Genomic DNA, 23,973 nt, shown 5'->3' with positions numbered 1-23,973 from the left:
GGTGTCTCAACAGCCAAGTTACGATTGACTTGTAATCTGTGTCACTGTCATTAAGTCCCTGCATATTTATGGAGTAATATTAGAGCCGACTCGATTATTGGACACAATACAAACAACCTTTTTCCCTCCCTTGAAACTGCTTTTAATGGAAAAACGGGAGTGAAGATGGGCACAGTATGAGCACACATGTTGATGGGTGGTATAAAGCAACTCCAAACTTTTCACTGATTTTCTTTTTTTGTTTTTGAGACAGTTTTAAAGGAGGTTAGAAAAATCTTCAGGCTTTATTGAGTTAACTTCTGTTAGAATTCAATCTTCACACCTTTCGAGATCGACCTGTGATTGAATCACGATGTAACCGTATACAGTAATGGCATTTTAACCTGATAAAGCATTTTTCAGACTGCATTACTTATGCTTTTTAAAACTGGACAAAAGTAAAGAAGGACCATGCTGTGTCAGAATGCAGCATGGTTGTATATTTGCACGTGTGCGTACTTTGAACTACTTTAAAATGAAGAAAATGGCTTAAGTGCAGTGACCAGTGTTTGCCAACAGATGGCAACACTATTTATTTCTTGACATTTAAAAATCCACCTTCATTAAGCAACATAAGGACTCTGTCATGCATAGTATCCCCACATGAAAACTGCTACAGCCATCATGATGAGAGCGTTGGCATCCACGGCGTTCTTCCACACTGGGTCCTCACTAATGTCGGGCATCTGCACCGGTCCCTCAGGTTCCTCTTCCTCATTGGTCGCAGAGGAGCTGCCACCCTGGCCAAAAAACCGTTTGATAAGGTGGCAGATCCCAGACTGCTCTTCCTCTTCAGCCACTGAAAGGGAGAAAGAGTTTCTAAGCTGCTTTAGTGAGTGTTTGTTCTGCTTTTCTCCATCACTGTGATTTCCCTTTTTTTCTTACCTGCATCGCTTTTATTCTCCCTCATCCTCCTGCTGGCCTCTCTCCTGGCCCTCCTCCCTTTTTCCTCTTGCTCCCAGTCCAGATCTTTTCTCTCCTCTTTGGAATGACGAAGGCTGAACACCAGACGATGAAGCTGGAAGGCATGTTTTTGTCATAAGCATTTGATAAATAAGACCTTATTTTGGCCCTCAGTGAATCAGTGCTGTGTAAATCACTTACATGCTGGTCATCTATGGGCTCGCTGCAGCAGCTGACCAGCAACACGAGCGCTGATGTGCAGAAGAAGAGGATAATGGCAAAGTGGAGGTAATGGATCCCACACACCAGGTAAGGGCAGCTGGAGGGGAAAATACAGCTGCCGGTACCAAACCAGAACTCAAGTAACATCCGACACAAACCCATCAGCAGACCACCAATCAGGCCCCAGAAGGCACCCTGCAAGTGGAGGAAGATGAGTGTGATGTCATATAAGTGTGACTTCACCTGGTGTTTCATCCCTGTAATGTTGGTAGATGATATCTCACCGTTTCATTGACCCTCTTGACAAACACAGCCAGGAGGAAGACGGCAGCGATAGGGGGAGCCAGATAGCTGGAGACGGACTGGATGTAATCAAACAGCTGACCGCTCTGTGCCGCCTGCACCACAGGGATCCAGCAGATACTGACAGCTACAATACACAGAACCCAGACTCTAAAGACCAGAGGAAATATGAGAGTTTGGTAAATCAGATCAGTTTTATGAACTTCTGCTGTTTATATTACTTTCCTAGGAAAGGAAATGAAGAACTTCTTGTATAGTGTCTTCAGCAAGGTGTAATTCTGTAAAACTGTACTGCTTGTTATTTAGCAAAAGACCTAAATATAAATCACAGTAATTACATTTTTCAGCTCAATGACATATACAGTGTATGGCATTGTTAGCTGAGGCTCTGCAGTGTAAACTGTATTCATGAAGCAACAGCCTGCCATCAGGAAAAGACGTCATCAGGAAACAGCCAGACAGATTGGTGCACAGATAAACACTTCACCGGAGAGATTATTTCTGCTTTTTAAAAATGAATGCAGAGAAGTTTAGAGGAGAACTATTATTAATTTCTTGATTTTCTGACATGTGTGTTGTTACAGTGTTAGATGTGCATATTAAACATGGCCATAGTTTCAAATAATGAGATCAGTGTGTGTGCAACAAGTTCTTTTTGGTTATTTTTCTACTCCTGGTTCATTTTGACAAGCAAAGTAAGAGCAGATATTCCTAAAACGATCGTCTCAGGGACGCTCCTCCGGTTCCAAACCTTCAGTTTACGAGGGGCTGCAATCAGTAGCAAGTTAGCTTACACGGAGCAAGTGGATGAACAGAAGGGCAGTCCAGCATAAGATAAATAAGATTATTTTATGTGGCTAATGCCAGGTTACTCAAGCAGAGTCGAAGAAAAAGGACCCCTTTTTGGTTATAACATTGAGTGTTACAGAAAGCATGCTGCACTGTACCTGCCTACGACGATGAGCTCACGCTCAGTGGCCTGTGGTCTGATACGGGTCCAGATGTCCATGGTGAACAAAGTGCTGCTGCTGTTAAAGATGGAGGCCAAAGAGGACATGAGAGCAGCCAGCATCACAGCCAGCATCAGACCGCGCAAACCTGGACAAAAGCGTGACAGGAAGCAGAGCAGGGGTCATGTAATGCAAAACAACCTTCTTCTTCTTTTTTAAAATGTAGCCAATAATTGTGTGTCCTTACCATCCGGCATTATTGATATCACCAGTTTAGGATAAGCTATATTGGAGCAGCCCACCTCAGTCCCACAAATGTTTTTGCAGAGTTCAGGGACCACACAGCCAACCTCATCTATAAAAACACACACACAACGTTCAGACACATCACCCGCCTACAGCAAGTCAAGCTTACAAGCGAGAGTTCAAAAAGCTTAATGGAATTATGGTCTTGGATTTGAGATGAGTCACTTTTGACGATTTGGTCTCAAAAGAGCCAGGTGGGCTCAGAAGGCTGCAGTGTGCACCTGCCACTACTAGTGTAGCCCACAGACCTGGGTAGAGAATCCTGCTGATCATGCCGGGGAACACCATGAGGAACATGGGCAGCAGTTTGAGGTAGCCGCACATGATGCAGCCGGCCTTCACGTCCGTGATGCTGCGAGCTGCAAGGCACCGCTGTACAATCACCTGGAGAAAGACACAGACTAACGATATATGATTTAACTATTTAGTGCTCACAAAAAATTGTGCCTAAAGGTTCAGACATTTGCTTTAAAGAAGCAACTGTTAATGCAGTAATTCTGCATCTTATGGGCCTCATTAGTGTAACACAGCATGTGAGGATGCTTTACTGGGAGGCAAATGAAATGTGTTTTTCTTTTATTCTTCACCAGCTAGACTATTTTTTCTGTATTGTTACACTTAGTTGGTTCCTCCTCCTCCTCCTCCGGACAGGCGCCCTTGTACCAGGTTATCAGCTTGACTTCAGTGTATCGTAAAGGCAGTTACAGTACTGTATGTGCACTACAGCTGGCTCCACAGTGTAGTGATTTACACATTCGCCTAACAAGAGAAAGATTCTGGGTGGAGACATGAATCCCTTTGGGGTAATGCCAGGAAGGGAATAAGACTGTGAATAAAAGTAGGTTCTTCTGTGAGCTGCAGTAAGCCTCTCTGAGCCAGCGGTACTGTGCGCTGACTGCATAAACAGAGAAGTTGAGAGAAAGGCTACAAAGTTTGCAGCTCAAACTTAATGTCTAGGTCTTCAAATATTGATTTTTAAGAACGACTTTACTAATACTGGTAAAGTGTGTCATTTAAAGTTGTAACTCTGACAACATATGTTGCTGTATTTCACCTTTTATGTTAGTTGAAGCTGTTAGAAACTGGCTGAACTCCCTGGCTAATACCAGCTCCCCAAACCAAAGTGCTTCCACTGATATAAAAGTCACCTGATCTGTACACCAGTACCAGATGCCCCCTATTGGAATCCCAATCAGCACCCCGGGCCAGGGCAGGTCACCTGCAGCTGGGTCTCTCAGCAGGTTGAAGGCATCCGCTCTGGGGGTGTAGCAGTGAGAGGAGATGTTGTAGCGCTGGGGTTCCAGGGAGGTGAAATTAAGCGGCATGGCGGAGCTGTATTTATTAAGCAGAGCGCTGTAGCCCCCGACTTTAGCAAATGCTAGAGGTGAGAAGGAGAAAGTGTGAGGATATTTTGTGCTCCCTCGTAGGCTGATGATGCTCAAAACACACTCAATTTCCCAAAATCTCAAACAGGACTCTTGCGTGTGCGTGTAAGCGTGTTGTGTTTTAACTGCTCAATAGTCCAGAACTCTCTTGTTGTGTCAAACTGATATCCTAACTGAAGACATGAGTCAGCTGCTGAAGCAGCACTAACTGCTCAGAGGATTAGTTAATATTCTACAGCAGTGCTAGACTGTGATTTCAAGCCGTTTTTGTAAAGAATGGTTGTAGAGTCAGCGAAAGGTGTGGCAGGGCTGCATCTCTGCACTGTCAGCACACTATACACCTCTACTGTAATCAAGTCAATGATTGCAGACCCTGGTTAACGTCTTTCCTGTTGTTGTGAAACTGCTGGGGACCCAGGTGTGACCCGCGTGTTGTGTCGTGCTGCAAAGATTGGACTCACAGAAGCCGGTGAGGACAAAAGCCCCAGCAATGATGACAAAAGTCTGAACTGTGTCGGTGTACATCAGCGCAGCCAGCCCACCTGGTAAGACACACACAAACACACACACACTGAAATCCATACACTGACATGGAAAAAATCTCTGCAATATTTTGTGAACGTAAAGTTGGCAAGAAATCTGAATACAGGACCCTGATATTATTTTTTTTAGTCTAATGGGGCGAGTTATAATATCATTGCATTCCGCAAAAGACCTTTCATTAAACCCTCCAGAAACATAAACGTTAAATAAATGTTAAAAATTGATTTGCATGTTTTTGAGTGAAATAAATATTTGATCCCCAAGCAAAACAGGACTTAGTACAGGACAGAGAGACCCTTGTTGTCGAGCATGTCTCTTATACTTGGTCACCAGGTTGGCTCACATCTCAGCAGGGATTTTGGTCCACTCCTCTCTCAAAATCGTTTTGGCTTCTTGGCTGCTGCTTGGCCACTCAAAGCTTCAGGTGGCTCCACAGATTTTCTACAGGATTGAGGTCTGGAGATATGCAAGGTCACTACCCTTCAATGGACTGAAGTCATCCTGTACCATTAGCAGAAAAACAGTCCCAAAGCACTGATGTTTCCACCTCTATGCTTGACTGTGAGGATGGTTTTCTTTGGGTCATACTCAGCATTTCTCTTCCTACAAATATGGTGGGTTGATTTGATGCCAAAGAGTAGTGTGTTACTGATGGTATTTTTGGTGACTGGGGTCCCAGCTGCCTTCAGATTATTAACAAGCTCCTACCATGGAGTTTTGTGTTGTTGTGGAATTTTCGGTTAAAAAAGTCTGCAACAAGGTCAGCTGTGGTCAAGCTACACTGCTAAAAAAATAAAGGGAACACTTAAACAACACAATGTAACTCCAAGTCAGTCACATTTTTGTGAAATCAAACTGTCCACTTAGGAAGCAACACTGATTGACAATCAGTTTCACATGCTGTTATGCGAAAGTACAGACAACAGGTGGAAATTATAGACAATTAGCAAGACATCCCCAATAAAGGTGGTGACCACAGACCACTTCTCAGTACCTATGCTTTCTGGCTGAAGCACCTTAATCTAAATGTGAGAATAAACTAGAATTTTCCCCATTACAGTGTTGATCCACCTCCTTTCTCGTGATCTATCCCTGACATCCTTTGACGACTCTTTGGTCTTGTCTGTCTTTGGTCTAGCCTAAACCATATGGTGATGGACAGGCTAGAATTGCAGAACCTGATCTGTGGACAGGTGTGCGTTATACAAATAACAAGTTGAGATCAGAAGTATCTGTAATTGACTCACTGATTGATTGCAATCAGACAGCCAAATCTGTAGAAGCCATAATTCTGGCTGTGTTGTAGGGGATCAAATACTTATTTCCTGTACTGTATAGACCAGGGGTGGGGAGCTCCAGGCCTCAAGGGCCGGTGTCCTGCACTTTTTAGATATCATCCTGGGTCAACACACCTGAATCAAATGATTAGTTCATTACCAGGCCAGCCAGCCATTTAAATCAGCTGTGTTGGATCAAGGACACATCTAAAACCTGCAGGACACTGGCCCTTGAGGCCTGGAGTTCCCCGAACCCCTGGTATAGACCTTACCATACCTGTAACAGTGTACAAAGCTGTTATTAAGAGAAGAGCGATGACAGCCACGTAGATGTTCCATCCTAACGCCTGCTGGATAAACACAGCTCCTGAAAACATATCCACCTGGAGAGAGACAGAGATTGAATGAAGAGAGAAATACACACAATAGGGACAGTTTTTTTTAAAACACGTGTGCACTAATGGGATCACTTACTGAGATCTTAGTCAAAATGTACAGTAACAGTGAGATAACTGACAGGTAGAGGCTGATTCTGGTCCCACCAAACCTCTTCTTCAGGTACTGAGGCATTGTGATCACCTGGCACAGCACATCATCTCATCACACCAGTGAATGGCTACACTTTATGATGCCTGAAATACAGCACAGGCTGAACTTCTTACCCCAGCTGTGAGGTAGACGGGTACAAACACCCAGCCGAGCAGCAGCACGATAAACAGAGCCTGGCACATAAAAACAAACAACACACAAAAAAATGCAACATATTTAGACCTTCTTCCTGTCACTCGTTGTCATTTACAGTGTGTTTAATGTAGGCAAATAAGGTGACTGTTACACTCCACTCAAACCCTCCAACGGCGATGCCACCAGCTGCCCCGGTGCCTGCCAAACCAACAAAGTGACCACTGCCGATGTTGCTGGCAAACAGAGATGCACCAACCTGCAAAAACCACACGAGATATCGATCCAGCAAAATTACAGGAGCTTTTAATAAATAATTGATCATTAAATTAATTAAACTGGCATTTCAAAGGCTTAAAAATCACGAAAATTATTGAATATTTGGTCATTTTTGCCACGAAGGTGTTGAGAGGGAGAGAGAGAGAATTTGAAATCTGGCACTACATAAAAAACAAAAACTAATTAATGCAATCAAATGAATTTTGATGCCCGGGATTTCTGCTTCAGGCTCTGTACATACATTTGATGCATTACTCGACTCTTCCTCTGCACAAAATGGACTGGTTACTCCAGTCAGAGGCACTATCACAGGAAAAGGCGAAAGAGATCTATGAAGCACGCAGAAAACGTAACAGTAAAATGCAACACTGACACTGCAAGTAAGACAAGAGAAACTATTTTAATGTGAATTTGTGATTGTTACAAGTGAAACAGCAGAAGCAATAAATATTCTCTTCACTGCTGTTTATTTCTAACAGATCATTAGAGGTGTTAAACTTGAAACTTCATATGTTTAAACATTACAGGTTCCTCAGTACTGTAACGTAACAACTGTGCTTCATTCGGTGTTGTTACTAGGATGTGACTCAACAGTTATATATACAGTACTGTGCTAAAGTTTTGAGGTACTCTTTATTTCTTTATATATTTGCTAAGAAAATGGAAAAACATGCAAACATGAAAACAGTATATAAGGCAAAAACAGAGTTTCTATCCAGGTATGCTTTTATTATACTGGCAGTGTGTTTGTGATCATTGTGATTCTGAAAAACAAAGCTGTTGTCAATCAGTTATTTCCAAATGGTTTTGGATGTTGGTTCAAACTTTGACACACTTTTTCGTGTTAATAATTCCATCAATTTTAACAAGATCCCTAAAACCACTTGCAGAAATGCAGCTCCAAACCATGACAGTGCCTCCATTATGCCTTACAGATGTGTGTAGACACTCACTGTTCAGAGAGATACTGTACGTCTTTGATAGATTAAAGAAATGCAAACAAATGGTGCCCTTTATAACAGGCTGCTAGTAACAAAAGGCCTAAAGATACAAAACTGGTTCACTCTTGAGTAAAGTGTCTTTTGTATGCTTCATAGATTCATATTTTAGTGTTAAGTGGCTTAACAAAAAAGAAAAACAACAGGTAGAAGGACTGTAGTGAAAATGAGCGGGAAAGAAACAGCCAATATATATATCTCTATATATCTATAGATATATAGATATATCTATATATGTATATATATATAGATATATATAGATATAGATATCTATATCTATATCTAGATAGATATCTATCTAGATATAGATAGATATCTATCTATATCTATCTATATCTATATCTATATCGATCGATCTATATAGATATATATATATCTATCTATATCTATATATACATATATCTATATAGATATCTATATATATATATATACACACACACACACACACACACACACACACATATATATATATATATGCGTATATATATATATATATATATATACGCATATATATATATATATATATATATATATGCGTATATATATATATATATATATATATATATATATATATATATATATATATATATATATATATATGTGTGTGTGTGTGTGTGTGTGTGTGTGTGTGTGTGTGTGTGTGTATATATATATATATACACACACATATATAGATAGATAGATACACACACATATCTCTCTCTCTCTCTCTATATCTATATCTATATCTATATAGATATAGATATACATATATATAGATATAGATATACATATATATAGATATAGATATATGTGTGTATATAAACATTTAAAGACCTTCAGTAATCCTGAAGAACTATTTCTTAAGATAATGTTAAAAACTACAAGAAAGTCTGGTGACTTGGAAGAAAATTATCCAGAAAGGTTGCTCAAGACCTTTGCACAGTTCTGTATAAAACCTATTCCTTCAACAGAGTGTCTGTATAACACTTAGAGCTTACTTTGAATAAAATAATCAGTGAAAACGTGGAGCTTAGAGCTTATTTCAAACCGAAACTCAGAACATAACCTGCTCCAGATCAGTTTGTGATGAGCATAAGTTTCCATGGTGCTCTAGCCAGAGAAAGAGAGCCACTTCATTAATCCCACTTTTTTGTACAACCCTCAGGCCAAAAAAATACAGCTGAATGAGAGAGAATGCAACAGGAAAAGAAAAATAGATGCATTCAGACATACAAATGTTTTCAGGTCAAAATGCAAATAGTTTGTGGCTCATTTTCAATTTCAGAACTGATGATGTTTGGTTGAAGCCTCATATTCAGAAATTTAGCATTTTTCAATACAGGAGGAGTGTGTGCTCATTCACAATCACTCACATTTATGGAGAATTATTGTTTGATATACTGTTCATGTTTTAAGATACTGCAAAAAGATTCTATCCAGATTCAATATTTAAAAATCCAATGATGATAGTATCTTTGTTATACACCACCTTTGGATAAACCGCGAAGTATGTCACAATTGTTTTAAAATTACTTCAAACTTTGGTATTTCTGTGCAGCACCTATTACTGGCTGATGAATACAGTGAAGATATTAAGCCAATAACAGTTTAAAGTGTACATTTATTGTGTATCTACTGAACTCACCGGCCACCAGGTCATGGTACGACCGGCCAAGAAATATCCCCCAACTGTCCCACGATTGGTCCGAAACATGGACTGGAACATGGAAAAGTGCGTAAACATCAAAGATGATCAGAATAATCAGGAATTCTCTAAGGCACACTTACCCAGACGCCAACACTTATCACCACAATGAAATATCCAACAATGATGGAGATGTCTGCTGGATTGCTGATGGTCACCTTGTCGGCCATTGCTCCACTTGTACCTAAAAACACTCTAAAACTTGACTTGATATGATTCCTTAGAGGTAACCTGTTTGGGTTTACCTGCAACTTTTCTTCGAGTAAAGCTTTTTTAAAAATCTTGGTATCTACAAAAGAAAATACACCTACATTTCAGCATCAACTTGACTACAAAGATGATCAGCAGTTAGGCAGCAGAGTAGGGGCGAGTGGTCTAAGTGAGAGCTCTGGTCACTTTTGACAATGGGCAGATTCAGCAGTTTATTTATTAGAGTAATTATTAACACTAAACCATGAAAAACATGCCTTGAGTTAAGTAGCTCCACTGGATTTAATTAATATTTTACACGCACAATTACCCACTTTATGCATGTCCTGCATCTTTCATTCCCATAACAACCCGTAATGATACCAGTAAAGATGGGTACTTTTCCTTATTTTGGTCAACGGTTCACTAAACAATGATAAAAATATGATTATTGCAAATCATTGTGACCAAGTCAACATAAAAAGGTTCTGGCATGTCAAAAAAGTCACAGTCACAAAACACAAAAGCAAAAAAGTCCTTTATTCATTTGATAGCGCTGCTTCCATTGAAGCATCCATTTGCCTTCCAGTTCACAAATGTCATTAAGTAATACAAATGAGGGCAGCTTCTTTGAATGGGCGCACGGCATGTGAGCCGTGGATGTGTGCGAAAAGCTTGTGTAGAACACATTTACGCCTCAGCATAGAAAACATGCATGCGTACAGTCACTTTTCACATGTCACACGAGCTGTAAGCACACCGAGGGAGAGGAAATCAGTTCGTCTGACATTTCCGGGGTGACAGCTCAGAGAAAGTCAGGGGAAATAATTAACAGGCAGTGTAGTGTGGAGTTTTCTGGAAACACAAAATGAACAAAGAAACCCTCACTGGTCAGACACACTCTGGTATGAATTCTTCCATATCAAATGTCTAAAGTGGCAAACCGTAAGCAGAAACCATTACTGTCTCATCATGAGAGACTCGCATTACCAGCTCTTCCGTGAAACTTCAACGCCAGGTTGGACTGACCTTTTTTCCCTCTCACCTGAGGGAGAAGAGAAAGCTGCAAATCTACTGGTGGTCATATTTCAGCTAATGGCAGTGGCTCAGTGAAAGGCAGGAAGAAGCAAAAGTGAAACATCGGGTGCATACGTTTTTGTGGAATGGCATTTTTTTGTAGTTTTGTTTCAGCACAGTACTAGAGTGGATTTTAAACCATCAATGTGATTAAAGTGCAGATTTCCAGCTACAATTCAAGGGGTTTAATACAAGTATTGCATTAACTGTTTAGGAATTACAGCTGCTTTTATACGCAGTTCTCCATTTCCAAAGGCTCAAACGTAACTGGACAATTGACTTAAAAAGCAGGGTTATGGCAGATGATGTTGTTTGATGACTAATTAAAAGGAAAAAAAAGTTAGGAGTGAACAAATTCAACAATCTGAACCAGCAACACCAAAAGGCCTGAAAGAACCAGAAGACAACTTAAGTTCATGTTGAATTGTTTCCATGATTAAGCAAAACAACTTCACAACATCTAATCAAGTCAAGGGCACTCCTGAGGAGTTTTGTGTACGAAGAGACATCTTCATGAATGGAAATACAGGTTTTCAACAAGCCACTGGTTATGCTCAACTACAAAGTCAGACTGGACATCATCTAAAAGAGCCTGCAGAGTTCTGAAAAAAATTCTACGGACAGATTAAACCAGGATGAACGTCCAAGATTAACAGCTCACCACATATGAAAAACATGGTGGAGGCAGCGTTATGGTATTGGCATGTATGGCTTGAGAGTGAAACTGGGCGACTCATCATTATAGCTGATGTGACTGCTGACAGAAGCAGCAGGATGAACTATGACGTGTACAGAGCTGTACTCTCTGCCCAGACAAATACCGAAGAACTGATGGGACCGTGCAAACGGATGATGAGCCAAAGCAAACCGCAAAGGCAACTCAAGAAATCCTAAAGGCAAAGAAATGGGATGTTCTTGAAAGGCAGAGCATCTCAAAGGAGGAAATACAGCATTGGGTGATCTCCATGAGTTCTAGACTTTAAGAAGTCATTGACTGCAAAGGATTTTATCCAAGTATTAAAAAAAACAATCATTACATTCAGACACAATATATACCTTGAATTAAAGCTGAAAGTCCGCACTTCAAGAGTGGTGCAGTGATTAGCACTGTCGCCTCACAGCAAAAAGGTCCTGGTTTCAAATCCAGTCTGTGGCCTTTCTGTGTGTGCATGTTCTTCCAGTATCTGTGTGGGTTCCCTCTGGATACTCTGTCTTCCTCCCACAGTTCAAAGGTTAACTGGTGTTTTTTGTTTTGTTTTTTTTAATTGCCTGTAGATGTGAAAGAGTCTGTGTGTCAGCCCTGCAATAGACTGAATTTGCATCCAGGGTGTAATGCACCTCTTGACCTATGACAGCTAGGATTGGCTCCAGCCCAACCGCAACCCTGAATTTGATAAGTGACAGAAAATGATCCACTGTGGTGGTGTACAAACTTACGGCAAAGAAGGTGGCAAATTTATTAAAAATTTGTCATTTCCCAAAAACATATGGAATCACCTCTACCAACAAACCACTGGTAATAATTATTATCCAAACTGGACTGATTATCAGCAATGAAGAGGAAAAGGGAATCCTGAAACTCAGTTCACATCCATGTATTTAACACATATAAAGCAGGAATAAATTAAAGTAAGCAAAGTATCATTTAGTATGCACTACATAAAATAAAGACCACAGTATTTAATCTGGATGCACAGCCTAGGGAGTCGCTATTGCCACTAGAAATAACTTGCTGCCTGTAAAGCGAGCTGGGAAAATTGGAGAAATTCCACTTTTCCATCCTTGAAGGAGAAACTATTAGTGCAACATGTTCAACTGGAACGATAAGAGGGAGGTTTGACTTTGGATTCTGAAATTATTTATCAGTGGAAAGTGGAGAAAAGCAGATTTAGAATAAAACAAAACAAAACCTGACCATGATCTAATCTCTGTGGCATCTGAATAATTATTAGTGCGCCACAGTGAGTCACAGCAGATCATTTCTGAGCAGACCTACAGGACATCCAGGAAGTGCAGTCTCAACACAAATGTTTAGAAACAACAAAATACTTTTTTTAAAAATAAATAACGTGCAATGCTACTCGATGTGTGTTTAGATAATCCATAACCTCCATGCCAAGTACATTCAAAGTCCTACGGCTGAAGCTCCACGTGTCTGCTGAATCAAGCAAAGACACTCTACTGGCTTCGAGATGGAGGAAAGATATGTAACAGAGTCTAGACACAAGGATACTGTAGGTCAAATTCTAAGAGGGCTTTACATATCACATCATCGCAACGTAACTAAAAATTAACTACAAAGTTTCCTCCAGGACAGTTTCCCACTGAATGACTGATGTCCTTGTTCAGCTGATTAAAAGAACTCACTGTATGTTTTAATACAATCTTTCATTTTTTCCATTTCTCCCACTCAAGTGTTTTCTAACCAAAACACTTTTAAAGAGGACATATTATTCTCTTCATTACTTTCTGGCATACATGTACTGTTACGTGACCAGAGCTTCACGTCTTGTTTTTTTTTTTCCCTATTCTTGCCTTTGTATGATGTCACTGAGATGCTCATCTCAGACACACAGCTGTAGCTGTCAGATGTTTTGTTTACGAGGGGCAGCCAGTCAGAAGAAAGCTGGCGTAAAGAGGGCGGAGCTAAAAGAGTCTGGTTTATACAGGGAGTGACTTGAAGGGTTGCGCCAAAGCTTAGCGTAAAGGATAACATTGGGGTTTCAGACAAATATAAAACTGTTTTTTAAACGTATTAGTCAGAATTACCAGGAAAATTTACTTCTGTTAGGTAACAAACTCTTTGTCTACAATATTTATCCCAATCATGCTCACACGCGGAGGTTGTTAAGATAATACAGCAGGGCCACGATAGGGAATATGTAATAAATTAAAAACAATAAACTTAAATAGCTGTAAATAATTAGAATTAAGTTATCTACAGTAAATAAGTTATCACATAATAAGTTATCAGAACTCATTAAAAAAACAAAAAAACAAGGTGAATTGGCCTTTCATTGTTGTAATGGCCTAGTTGACTAATATTGGCATCCCGGCAAGTACCATGGCTTTCACAGGTATCAGTGCCAAATGTGGCTAAATGATTTATGTCAGATGAAAAGAGAAACATATCAGCTTGTTATTCAAAGTTTTATCAGCCAAGAATTTCCTGCTATTGTTGATCTTTAAAAAAAAGGGAAAAAAAGGGCTGGAGCCATTAGAAAAGCTGTTTAATGTAGTTTTGTAACCTAGGATCAAAATGAATCCGTGAAAACAACAAAAACCTTCATTTTGCATCTTAATTAGAAAAGTGTCAGACATGGCTGAGACAATGGCTGCTCTGAAATCCTCCACACACAATTCATTGAAATGACTCCCAGATGTGTGTGTGTCATCTTTGACTTCAAACATTGTGTACCAGGTCCAGTCTGTTCTTCACTCTTGTTTCTCACACCATCAAAAATCCTTTCAACTCACAGGAAACTTAGAAACTCATATCCATGCTCTCCTTACATTACATTACTTTCTGTATTCCTGTCTTCAGGAATGCAACACTACAAAGGCTATAGAAAGTCCATTATCTATTTTTACAATCAGCTCAATGATTTATGGGCTCATTTCTTCTCTTTCTTTCTTTCAAAACCCATTATTTCTTGATTTTTTTCAAAGATGCTCTATAAATACAGTTATTCTAAAACTTTCTACAATACATTTTCCATCAAGTCAGGTTTTGTGTGCTGTAAATTGCAGTATCAAAGGGCTTTGCAGGCTGAGATCAGGAGAGCAATAAAAAAGATTTAGGGAAATAAAGTGGACAGGAATGTGCCAGTATCCTTGTGTCTAAACTAGATGCGTCCAAAGAAAATCCACAAATTCAGAGTTATTACAACAGCAACAAAAAGCTTAAAAATAACATCACACTTCAATCAAGTGAAGGCCCTTTTCTGGGTCATAGAGGACAAACAGTGGATTCAGTTACATTCAGGTGCACGTTGCCTGACTTTTCCCCAGTTTCTGCCTCTACCTACTGCCTGTTTGACTACTGATGTATCTGTGACACTTTCAGATGATCCAGTCTATTCTAGGCCTGCTTGGTGGCTGCACTCAGATAGTATAAAATGCTATTTTCCACGTGACTTCATTTTAAAATTCAACATTTCAAGAAGCCATGGAGGAGCTGATTCTCCTTGGAGTAAATCTGTGTCTATGACCCTTCACTTCAGTCTCACTGCTGCCTGCTAAGCTAGTCAGAGGGCTTCTTGCAGTTTTCTTTGGCTAGTCTGAGTCTGGACAGGATGTGTTTTTTAGGGAATTTTAGAGTGGTGCACCCAAACTGGCTCACGCCTCCGGTATCTCCTGGAAGTTTTTCCCGTCTCTGGACCCAGCTGCGCCAGCCGGGTTTCCAACAGTAAACGCTGTCGTAAAAGCGTGAGCCGTTTTCCCCTCCCAGCACATAAATCCTTCTTTTCCACCTGGCCACACCCCCTGCTGCAATCCGCCGAGGCAACCCCGGAAAAACGACGGGGCTTGGAGCTCGGTCACTTCCACCACCCGCTCCCCCTCGCTGCTCTGCACTGACCAGCACCCCTCCCCCAGTCACCTCCCTCTCCACTCCTGACCCTCTGCCTTCTCTGAAAAACAGCACACGGCCTGTAGCGTCTAATGTCTCCAGGTTGGTGTAGTTTCCATCCAGGAACTTGGTGGTATCCCTCATGTATCCCCCAATGGCGCACACTCCACCTCGCACTGCTACTCCTCCAGCGAGGCAGGTGGCACCTGAATCTAGTGCCACACGTGTCCAGCAGTCTGTCAGGGTGTGATAAATAAACACGCCTGAGTGGACCACAGCTCGGTTCTGTTCAAGTGTGGTTCCACCCAGGAGGTAAAGTCTTCCACGTAGTGCTGCACAGGCAAAGGCGCGCAGGGGGAGCGGTAGCCGAGGCCCAGGACTCCACTGAAGTGTGGTCAGGTCCAGAGTCTCACTGGAGTCCAGGAGAGCTGAGCGGTTGCTGCCACCCAAAGCATAAAGTGACTCTCCACATCCAAGGAGGCCTAGCATGGCCCGGGGCTGGACCATCGAAGGCTGCTCTATCCAGCGGTCCAACACAGCATCGTATTCATGCACGGCTGCAGACACAGAGCCGGTCCGCAGGATCCCACCAGCTACAAAAAGCCTGTCGCCCACAGCTGTGCAGCCAGGACTGACAAGTGAGCCGAGTGGTGCTAGCTTCTCCCACTTCCCTGTCCGAGGATCAAAGCAGTCCACCGTGTAGTCTCTTGCAGCTAAATACTCATCTTCCCGAGGCGTCAGGTCCACACAGACAATCTTTTTCTCAAACATTCCCTCTCGTGGTCTCAGAGGCCCGCCGAGGCCTTCTCCTGCTGCTGCTGGCCCCAGTTCTTGGCTCAGTCTTCGGCTTTCTTCCTGGGACAACAGCCCAGGCCGCAGGTGGTGAAGCAGCGCCGGCATGTGAGCGTAGCGATCCAAAGGCTGGTGCTCTGCCCAGCGGCGTGCCGCGTCATATACCTCCGCCTCCGAGTCCACGCCCAGACGGTCAGAGCTCAGAAGACTGCCTAAGGTGCCGTGGTCGAGCAGGAGGAAGTCTTTCTGGCGGGCCACCCGGGGAAAGTGCTGGGCTACCAGTCGCAGGGAGGCACGCAGCAGGAGCTGGTCATGGTGAGAGCGAGCCAGAGAGTACATCCCCAGGCAGTTGTCCACTGAGAGGTGCTCAAAAAGAAACCTGAAGCATTTAAAGTGAGAAAAGAAGAAGAAAATCAAAGAAAAATTTAAGAAAAGAAAAAGGGAATGACACAAGATGATTTAATTTTCATCTTCATCTGGAAAACAGATGCTGTTTTATTTTAATCTACAATCTAAAGTCAAAGTAAAAAAGTAGCCACCTGAATTTTAACATCTAATTACCGAGGATATTAATTTTACCTGGAGCACAGGTCTTGGAGGGGCATGACCTGAAGCCGGTTGGCAGCCACAAACAGATCCTCAGCTGTATCCAGAGAGAGCCCAGCCTCCCCAGTGTACACAAACTGGATGATGGTTTCCATGACAGATGGCGTCACTTCCTCCAGCCGGATCTCTGTGAGGCGAGACTCCACCAGCGGGCTGGTGAACATGGCCCGAAAGTACGGACTCACGGCTGCTAAAAGGACTCTGATGGGAAAGAGAAATCGAGGGAGAGTCAAAAGAAAAGAAGTAGATGAGTGAGAAATTAAAATGAACACTATGCCATTCCAGCTTCTGGAATTAAGAGACGACTCTCATGAGGAGTTTCACATGGGTTCATTCGGAGAAACTGCAGTGACCTTACATCTAAGACAGAGGTGTTAAACATAAAGCCGGGGGCCAGAATCAGCCTGGGAAAGATTCCAATCCGGTCCACTAGAAGGTTTAGGAAAGGAGACCATAAATTTCTGGACTTTTAAATTTATTTTAACAGGTTTTGCAGCTCTTCCTGCTTATAAAGAACCCCCCCCCCCAAATGACTGTTCACTCTACACCAACGTAATTAAGTAATAAATAAACAATTAAGAAAATTTCCTGTCACTGTAGAGATTTCTGTTTTATACAATGGATCCACACATGCACACAAAACATAAATAAATAAATAAATTCCTTAATAAAACACTTTCCTGTTGTATAATTACAGGACAGTTTTAAATTACTCTTATTTTTCTTACGTTGCGATATCTCAGGGATTAAACTGTATTTACACTTCTGTCCACTGACTGAAAGGGGAGTTTCTGGTCCAGCCCACTAAAGCTCAGAGTGAGCTGTATGTGGCCGACGGTGTAAAATGAGTTTGACATCCCCGATCTAACAGGACAAATGCCTCCCAAATACAAGCTTTAAAATTTTCAGGCTTGAACTGTTTTCTTTTTTTTCATCACACACACTGGTGCTCTTATTCAGAATATAGCAAAGGATGACTCATCTGGTAAGTTCCTATATTCCACTTCTTTGTAAACCTGTGTGTCAATGGAAAATTGTACTTAGTAGTCAGTATAAGCTTTTAATGATATAAGTTTGCATATGATAGAATACTGTATGTTGACCTTTTGATGACTTAGACTGTTGTCCACTACAAGACTGTTTTATAAATTCTTTCTCACAGCGATAATAGCTGAACGAGCAGGAAGAGGAGAGCTGGACACTTTTATCTGCGCTCTCTAACAAGAAGAGGGGCCGCGTCCTTCTGAATCTCACAACACACACACACACCTGAACCACTCTTATCTTCACTCCCTACGCACTAACATTCCTCTGCCTATGAAGAGACGTATTCACTGTTGTATTGCTTTGTATATAAATAAAGACCAGAGCGGTAACGGAGTGCGCATCACAGGGCCCCCACTCTGGTGTGAGCGTTCTGTGACCGCCCTTGTATACAAGTGAAAACCACAGCGTCTGTGTGTTTCTCTACCCTTAGACTCTTAGCTGAAGAAGTGTCTTTAGAATAAATCTCTTGACACTGTGCCTTTGCAGTTTTTGTAGCACTGAACTTTCCACTGCATGTCTTTTAATGGCGCGTTTCTGCACTTCAACCCTACTGTAAGAACTATTCTTCTGAACAGACCATTTACCTAAGGACAAGCTGCCCTGTCTTTCCTTACATATCACTCTAAACCACAGGTATCAGTGCTAACAAATGCATGCAGATGACTGATGGGAAATTTTCATGCAGAACTACACATTATAACATATGGCTGAAAGTGGGTTTTATCTTCTTCTGCCCTTGAGGCAATGGTGGTTGTGATTGCTTTGGAAAGCACAAAAATATTGGGAAATGACACTGCTGTGAATCACACTGGAATTTCAAACATAATGCAGATGTGACTTTTGTTTCTTTTTCTAGTGTGCCAGATGAGCTGCGTTAGTAAAAGACTCTTCTCAGCTCATCAGTAGATGAGCACCAACGCACACTCTTTCAAAGTCACTTGCATCATTACACAAAATAACAATCAGCCAGACCTGCTCATAGCTCTCCTTTTCAGAGGCTCAAAATTAATTGGAAAATTGACAAGAAGCTTCAGAGACTGGTTCTCTTGCTATTCCACAGCAAATTAAGGTGATAAAAGAGCTGTAGATGTTCACTTTAATACAAAGTTTCAAAGATATGTCAATCCAAATCAAGGAGGCTATCATGATGTGCACAGAGCTACACTCCCTTCTCAGATTCAGACAAATTCCGCAAGCATGAATGGACAAAGTTTCGAACTGCAAATAGATAATGACCCAAAGCATACTAAAAAGACAACCCAAGAGTTTCTTGAGGCAAAAAAAATGTGAGATTATTCAATGGCCAAGTCAGTCACTTAATCCTAACTCAACAGAACAGCTTTTTAGTTACTAAATACAAAACTGAATGCAGAGAGACCCACAAACAAACACTTCACTGGAGGAAACACAACATTTGGTGACATCCATGGGTTCTAAATGGCATCTCATCTCAATACCTCTGAGCCTCTGAAAACTACTGAAAATTGTTACAAAAATGGCAGAGAACAGGTCTCACCTTAAACTGCTCCTTAATTTTCCAATTAAAGCTAAAACTCTGCACTCCAATTAAACTGATTACTTGTAAATTGAGGACTTTACAGTCAGGTATAGTCAGCCGTGTTTTTGAGTTTACTTAACAGAAAAAAAAAGAAAGAATAGTCAAGTCAAGTGGCTTTATTGTCACTTCAACCATGTGCAGTGGTACACTACACAGTGAAGACAACGTTCCTCCGATATTGCTCTCATAAATACACATTGATAGTGTGTAATTACTACAAAAACTTAGAATTACTCGATTGTAAATACACAAGGGCAGGCACTGGTTTGTGGAAACCACCATGTTGCATCATCACCTTGAATACAGCGGTCGAGATGCACTGTTCTGCCTAATCATGTTTTATGAATGAGGCTAAAGATGGGCCACATACGCAGTATGTCAACGGTGGAGAAGAGAAGTCATGCTGTGGAGGCAAACTGTACTTCATGTCTGCACCTTCAGACTTAAGATATGAAGGATATTATATCGGTTTTATCATCTGAGATAGGATCCTGTTCACCAAAGAAACAAACACACAAGGAAAGAGACAACACGACCGGCATCTTAATAAAATTTCATCCTCTTCATTCTCACTTCAAGCCTCATCTCCTGCACTGAAGTTAGTGCTCCAACACAGGAAAACCTGCATAAACATGCTTATTTATTCCCAATATTGATCAATAATTACTTATTGTCAGGGGATTAGACCAGGGGTAGGCAACCTTTCTGATGATGAGTGCCATCTAAAATTTCCGCATTAGTCAATGTGCCATATGATTGCATTAGCAATAACACTCTATATTAACAGTTACACACTATATAGAACAACTTTATAGAATTATATTTGTTCACAGATGTTGGCAGCTATCAACGAATAGTTATCAGCTATTTTGAAACAAAAAAAAGACACTTTTTATCCATAACAAGAAGAGCAAATGAACTGTACAACAGAAAATACAAATGCTATTTATGGTCTCCTCACAACAATGATAAGAAAAATAAACTGGGCCAATATGGTATGTTTGTTAATACAGAGATACACATGTTAATGTGATCTCTGGTCTCCCACTCAGAAACACAGGTCTCCGAGTGTCCAGCATTCAGACGGCTACCTTAGGACACTCTTCATGTGAGAGAAAATCTGCTCTCACAGATATGTAGAGCCAAATACTGTCAATAATGCCTCTGCAATGTTCTGAAGACAGTTAAACTTGTCAGGTAGTGATGTCCAGCAGGTGAAAATGCAAGCTCCATGAACACGCACAGCTATGGATTCCAGCTGCGTTCGTAGTTCTGCAAACTTTGACCCCCACAGAGTCGAGGTTTTCAGTTCAATCAGCTGCATTTCGATGTCGCATTAACTGGCATTAACTCAGCCAGTTAATGTGAGACAAATCCAGCTGCTCATTAAAACTTTCTGGTTTGATCAGAAAAGAAAACATTGGTCCATACACCTGAAAGTCCCGAAAACGCATTGTGAATTCTGTCTCGAGTCTACGGATGTATCCATGTATTTCCGTGGTGCTGATGCTGCGCTGAGCGGAGAGCTCCGGAAGCATTTGAAGTGTCGGAATGTGGAAATTTCAACACCGCATGAAAAAACTGCCAGCTAGTAACGTCCCTCTCACCAGTAGGCTACGTTATTTTTAGCCAATTACAAGTTGAATCTGGTAGTTGGAGTTGTTAGCTAAGATACCGTCATTAAGAAGCAGCACAACTAATGTGTGTACGCGAGCTAATTTGCGATGTGCACCGCTGGCCCGGCCATTTATTTTTTAATGCACCTTCTCAGATTAATTCACTGCGTGTCATGCCCAGGGTTGGACTGGGACAAAAAAAAAATCGGCCCGGGCATTTTGACTAGAGACCGGCCCACCAGGTATTATAGGAAAAGCCATAAAGCCGTTGAATGAAAACAGACGCTGTTGTTACAGTGATGTACACTGTCTTGTTGGTTTATGTATGATTTCTATACATTTTACATCAGATAAAAACTTTGATTGTAGGATTCAGATAATTATTTATTAAAAGCTAGACATTTTAAATGAGAATAATAAAGAAAAGTATTTCCTTGTGCCCCCCTTTCCCTGTTAATGCCCTACCTGCCCCCCTGGCAAAACTTTGCTAGACCCGCTCCTGCACAGTTACCGGCTTTCAGCTACGTAGAAAAGGATCCTGGTGTTATTTGTCTCTCAGAAACAGTTCATAACTTCCCTTCAACTCATCCATGTCACCTAAAAGGTAAACCTGTTTCTCCATCACCTGTTCAGCTCTGATGATTCAGTAAGGACATCTCCTGGTTTCATTTTCATGTTTCCCTCTCACCACATATCCAAACCGATATCATGACCAGCAGCTTTTACAGCTGTGGCTCCAGCAAACATCAGCTGATACTAGAAATTAAAAATGAATAAATTCTAACAACAGCTGATCAAGCTTAAACGTGCTGCTGTTGTTTAACGCGACATCGGCTGGTTTCCTCTTTCTGGCGCAAAGTGGGCGATAAACAAACAAGAGAGACGGGACTTGCATCAGAAAAGCCGATCAGCTGATCATTGATCAGTTTCATGATTGAAGTAGCAACAGGAGAAGGAGGGGAGAGAATGAGAGAAGAAGAGGCAGCTGTGCAGCGTAAAGACACAGAATAACTCCAGCTTTGTGTCTTTTTTCCATTCTAGCTGAAGTACGGGATAAACTGTGTTCTTTTTCAGCTCAATACGAAATGTGTAATATTTTCTCTGAATACAGGACGATTCCGTTTTTTACGGGACGGTTGGCAACTCTACTAACTAAACTTATGAATAAAATAAAGTTCACTATCAGTAACATCATAGCACCCACCCAGCTGTATAGAAACTCCGTCATGCTAGCTAGTACGCAGTACGAGTTATTGTAACTGACTGTAAAAAGTCAGCACAACGAAAATAAACTACACCTAAACTTGGTTTATATCTGACCCAGATAGACTGCAGGTCATAACTTCTTACCTGAAGTTCAGTTCACCTGAGACTCGGACCAGCGGCCGCCTCGGGTCTCTCCTCCTCATGCCTCCCCTTTCCTTCATCCACCTGCTGGCCTCTGTGGAAACTCCACGATAGCCACCACCAAACAACTGACTTATTTTTACAAATCGGCCAGCATCTGGCCAACCTACCACCTTTCATTGTTTACACTGTTACAAAAAAAAAAAAAATCAAAAAAAAAAAAAAAAAATCATTGGCCCATAAAAACGAAAAATCACCAGTATGCCCGATGGCCAGTCCAGCTATGGTCGTGCCATCAGTTAACCCTTCGTGTGCCAGCTGTTTCACGCGTGCCCAGGGTTTCCCTTGCGTTTCCATACCCTGTAACATATGACAATCATACCTGTGACACATGAACTTCTTTCCTTCAACAAGGAGGGTAACATCACACAACTGCTGAGCATCCAGGAGTTGCTTCAGTCCTGAAACACAGAGAAGAAAGAGGTGGGAGGAATGAGAGAGCGGGAACAGAAGGTGAGATCAGCCCAATGTCGGGCAGGAATAGAGAAACCCCAGCCTTATCATTTTCTAATGTCCCACCATGTGTTATGTAGTCCCCCAGCGGGGTGGTGCTGTCATCGGGGAAGTCCTCCTCCTCTGAGTCGCTGTCTGACAGAGGCTCCCCTCCGCCCCCGTCTCCGTCCTGCCATGGCTGGGGACGCCAGGTGACTGTGCCCCCCCGCACAGCATTCATCTGAAGGTGTGGGCACAAGCAGAGAATTATACACATGGATTATGCATTTAACATCAGCAAACACAGAACAGGCTGATCTTTATGCATCCAAGGACCATCATTATACCCAGAGACTGTGAACACACATGGCCCAGATAGCACCTACCTCCAAAACACAGGCAGAAAAAGGTATGCTTTCCTAGCCAAACATTATGAGAGTATTGCAATACAGTGCATGTTAAGAAACTCGTTGATTTTAATATCCCATGTATGATACTTGCAATAAAAGGTGGAGTTTTAAAAATTCCAAAGCACACTGCTCATAGTGGCTGTGATTGGGTTTTTTTTTAGCTTTCATTTACCTTTGCTCTTCTTCTCGTTTCCACCGTGAAAGCTGGTTGGGTCTCACTTTCAGCAGGAACTGGTGAGGCAGTTTGGAGCAGACCGACTGTATCCAAGTACCTCGTTTATTGTCAAAAACTTGGAAGCATTTGCTTGTCTTGGTCCTCCGGACTCAGCTGAAACGCTTGTCCCGGCCTGCGGTGAAGAGGCGTCAGGCTACTCGCTGCTCATCCAGCCCTGTGTACACCATCACCAACTGGAGGTACAAACTAGCTTAAAAAAAGAAAAAAAATCTCCTCCTGTGCAAACGAGTCTCGTCGTTACACACATCAGTCCACCATGGCAGTGTGCACACACACTCAGCTCGGTGGTTAGCCGGTAAAGACTGCTGCTTTTAGGGCTCACGGAGCTGAAAATTGTGACTGAGTTCAGCTCCTGTCGGCCGCACTTGTCGTCTCTGAACCGGATTACCGCAACGGTAAACTTCCGTTCATCTGATTGGCTGACCTTTGCCCCGTGACGATTGTTTGGGGAGGATGAGCCG

At 41.8% G+C, this 23,973-nt stretch overlaps 2 protein-coding genes across 3 annotated transcripts; both read right to left on the bottom strand.

Annotated features, from left to right (window-relative positions):
• Positions 1–528: 528 nt before the first annotated feature.
• slc5a2 (solute carrier family 5 member 2) lies at positions 529–9,995 on the bottom strand. Of its 2 annotated transcripts, XM_013273846.3 has the most exons (16): positions 9,657–9,761; positions 9,514–9,585; positions 7,130–7,191; positions 6,764–6,868; positions 6,591–6,650; positions 6,403–6,507; positions 6,206–6,311; positions 4,570–4,650; positions 3,872–4,101; positions 2,972–3,107; positions 2,665–2,772; positions 2,415–2,565; positions 1,449–1,617; positions 1,144–1,359; positions 925–1,057; positions 529–838 (listed from the first exon to the last, which is right to left on the bottom strand). In XM_013273846.3, exons 6-16 carry the CDS (start codon positions 6,496–6,498, stop codon positions 624–626), a joined length of 1,641 nt encoding a protein of 546 aa, XP_013129300.1. In that variant the 5' UTR covers positions 6,499–6,507; positions 6,591–6,650; positions 6,764–6,868; positions 7,130–7,191; positions 9,514–9,585; positions 9,657–9,761; the 3' UTR covers positions 529–623. The 2 variants fall into 2 exon arrangements, with proteins under 2 accessions (XP_013129300.1, XP_003449321.1); XM_003449273.5 differs by lacking the exon at positions 7,130–7,191 and having other exon boundaries at positions 9,657–9,995.
• A 288-nt stretch (positions 9,996–10,283) lies between these two features.
• Positions 10,284–23,939, bottom strand: si:dkey-260j18.2 (kelch-like protein 12). Its single transcript, XM_003449272.5, has 5 exons — positions 23,450–23,939; positions 22,955–23,108; positions 22,758–22,836; positions 16,781–17,008; positions 10,284–16,580 (listed from the first exon to the last, which is right to left on the bottom strand). Exons 2-5 carry the CDS (start codon positions 23,106–23,108, stop codon positions 15,083–15,085), a joined length of 1,959 nt encoding a protein of 652 aa, XP_003449320.1. The 5' UTR covers positions 23,450–23,939; the 3' UTR covers positions 10,284–15,082.
• Positions 23,940–23,973: the final 34 nt, after the last annotated feature.

This window comes from Oreochromis niloticus, linkage group LG14 (assembly GCF_001858045.2).
Source record: "Oreochromis niloticus isolate F11D_XX linkage group LG14, O_niloticus_UMD_NMBU, whole genome shotgun sequence".
NCBI lineage: Eukaryota > Metazoa > Chordata > Actinopteri > Cichliformes > Cichlidae > Oreochromis > Oreochromis niloticus.
The sequence above is the reverse complement of the archived record's forward strand: the minus strand, read 5'-3'. Positions and strand labels throughout refer to the sequence as shown.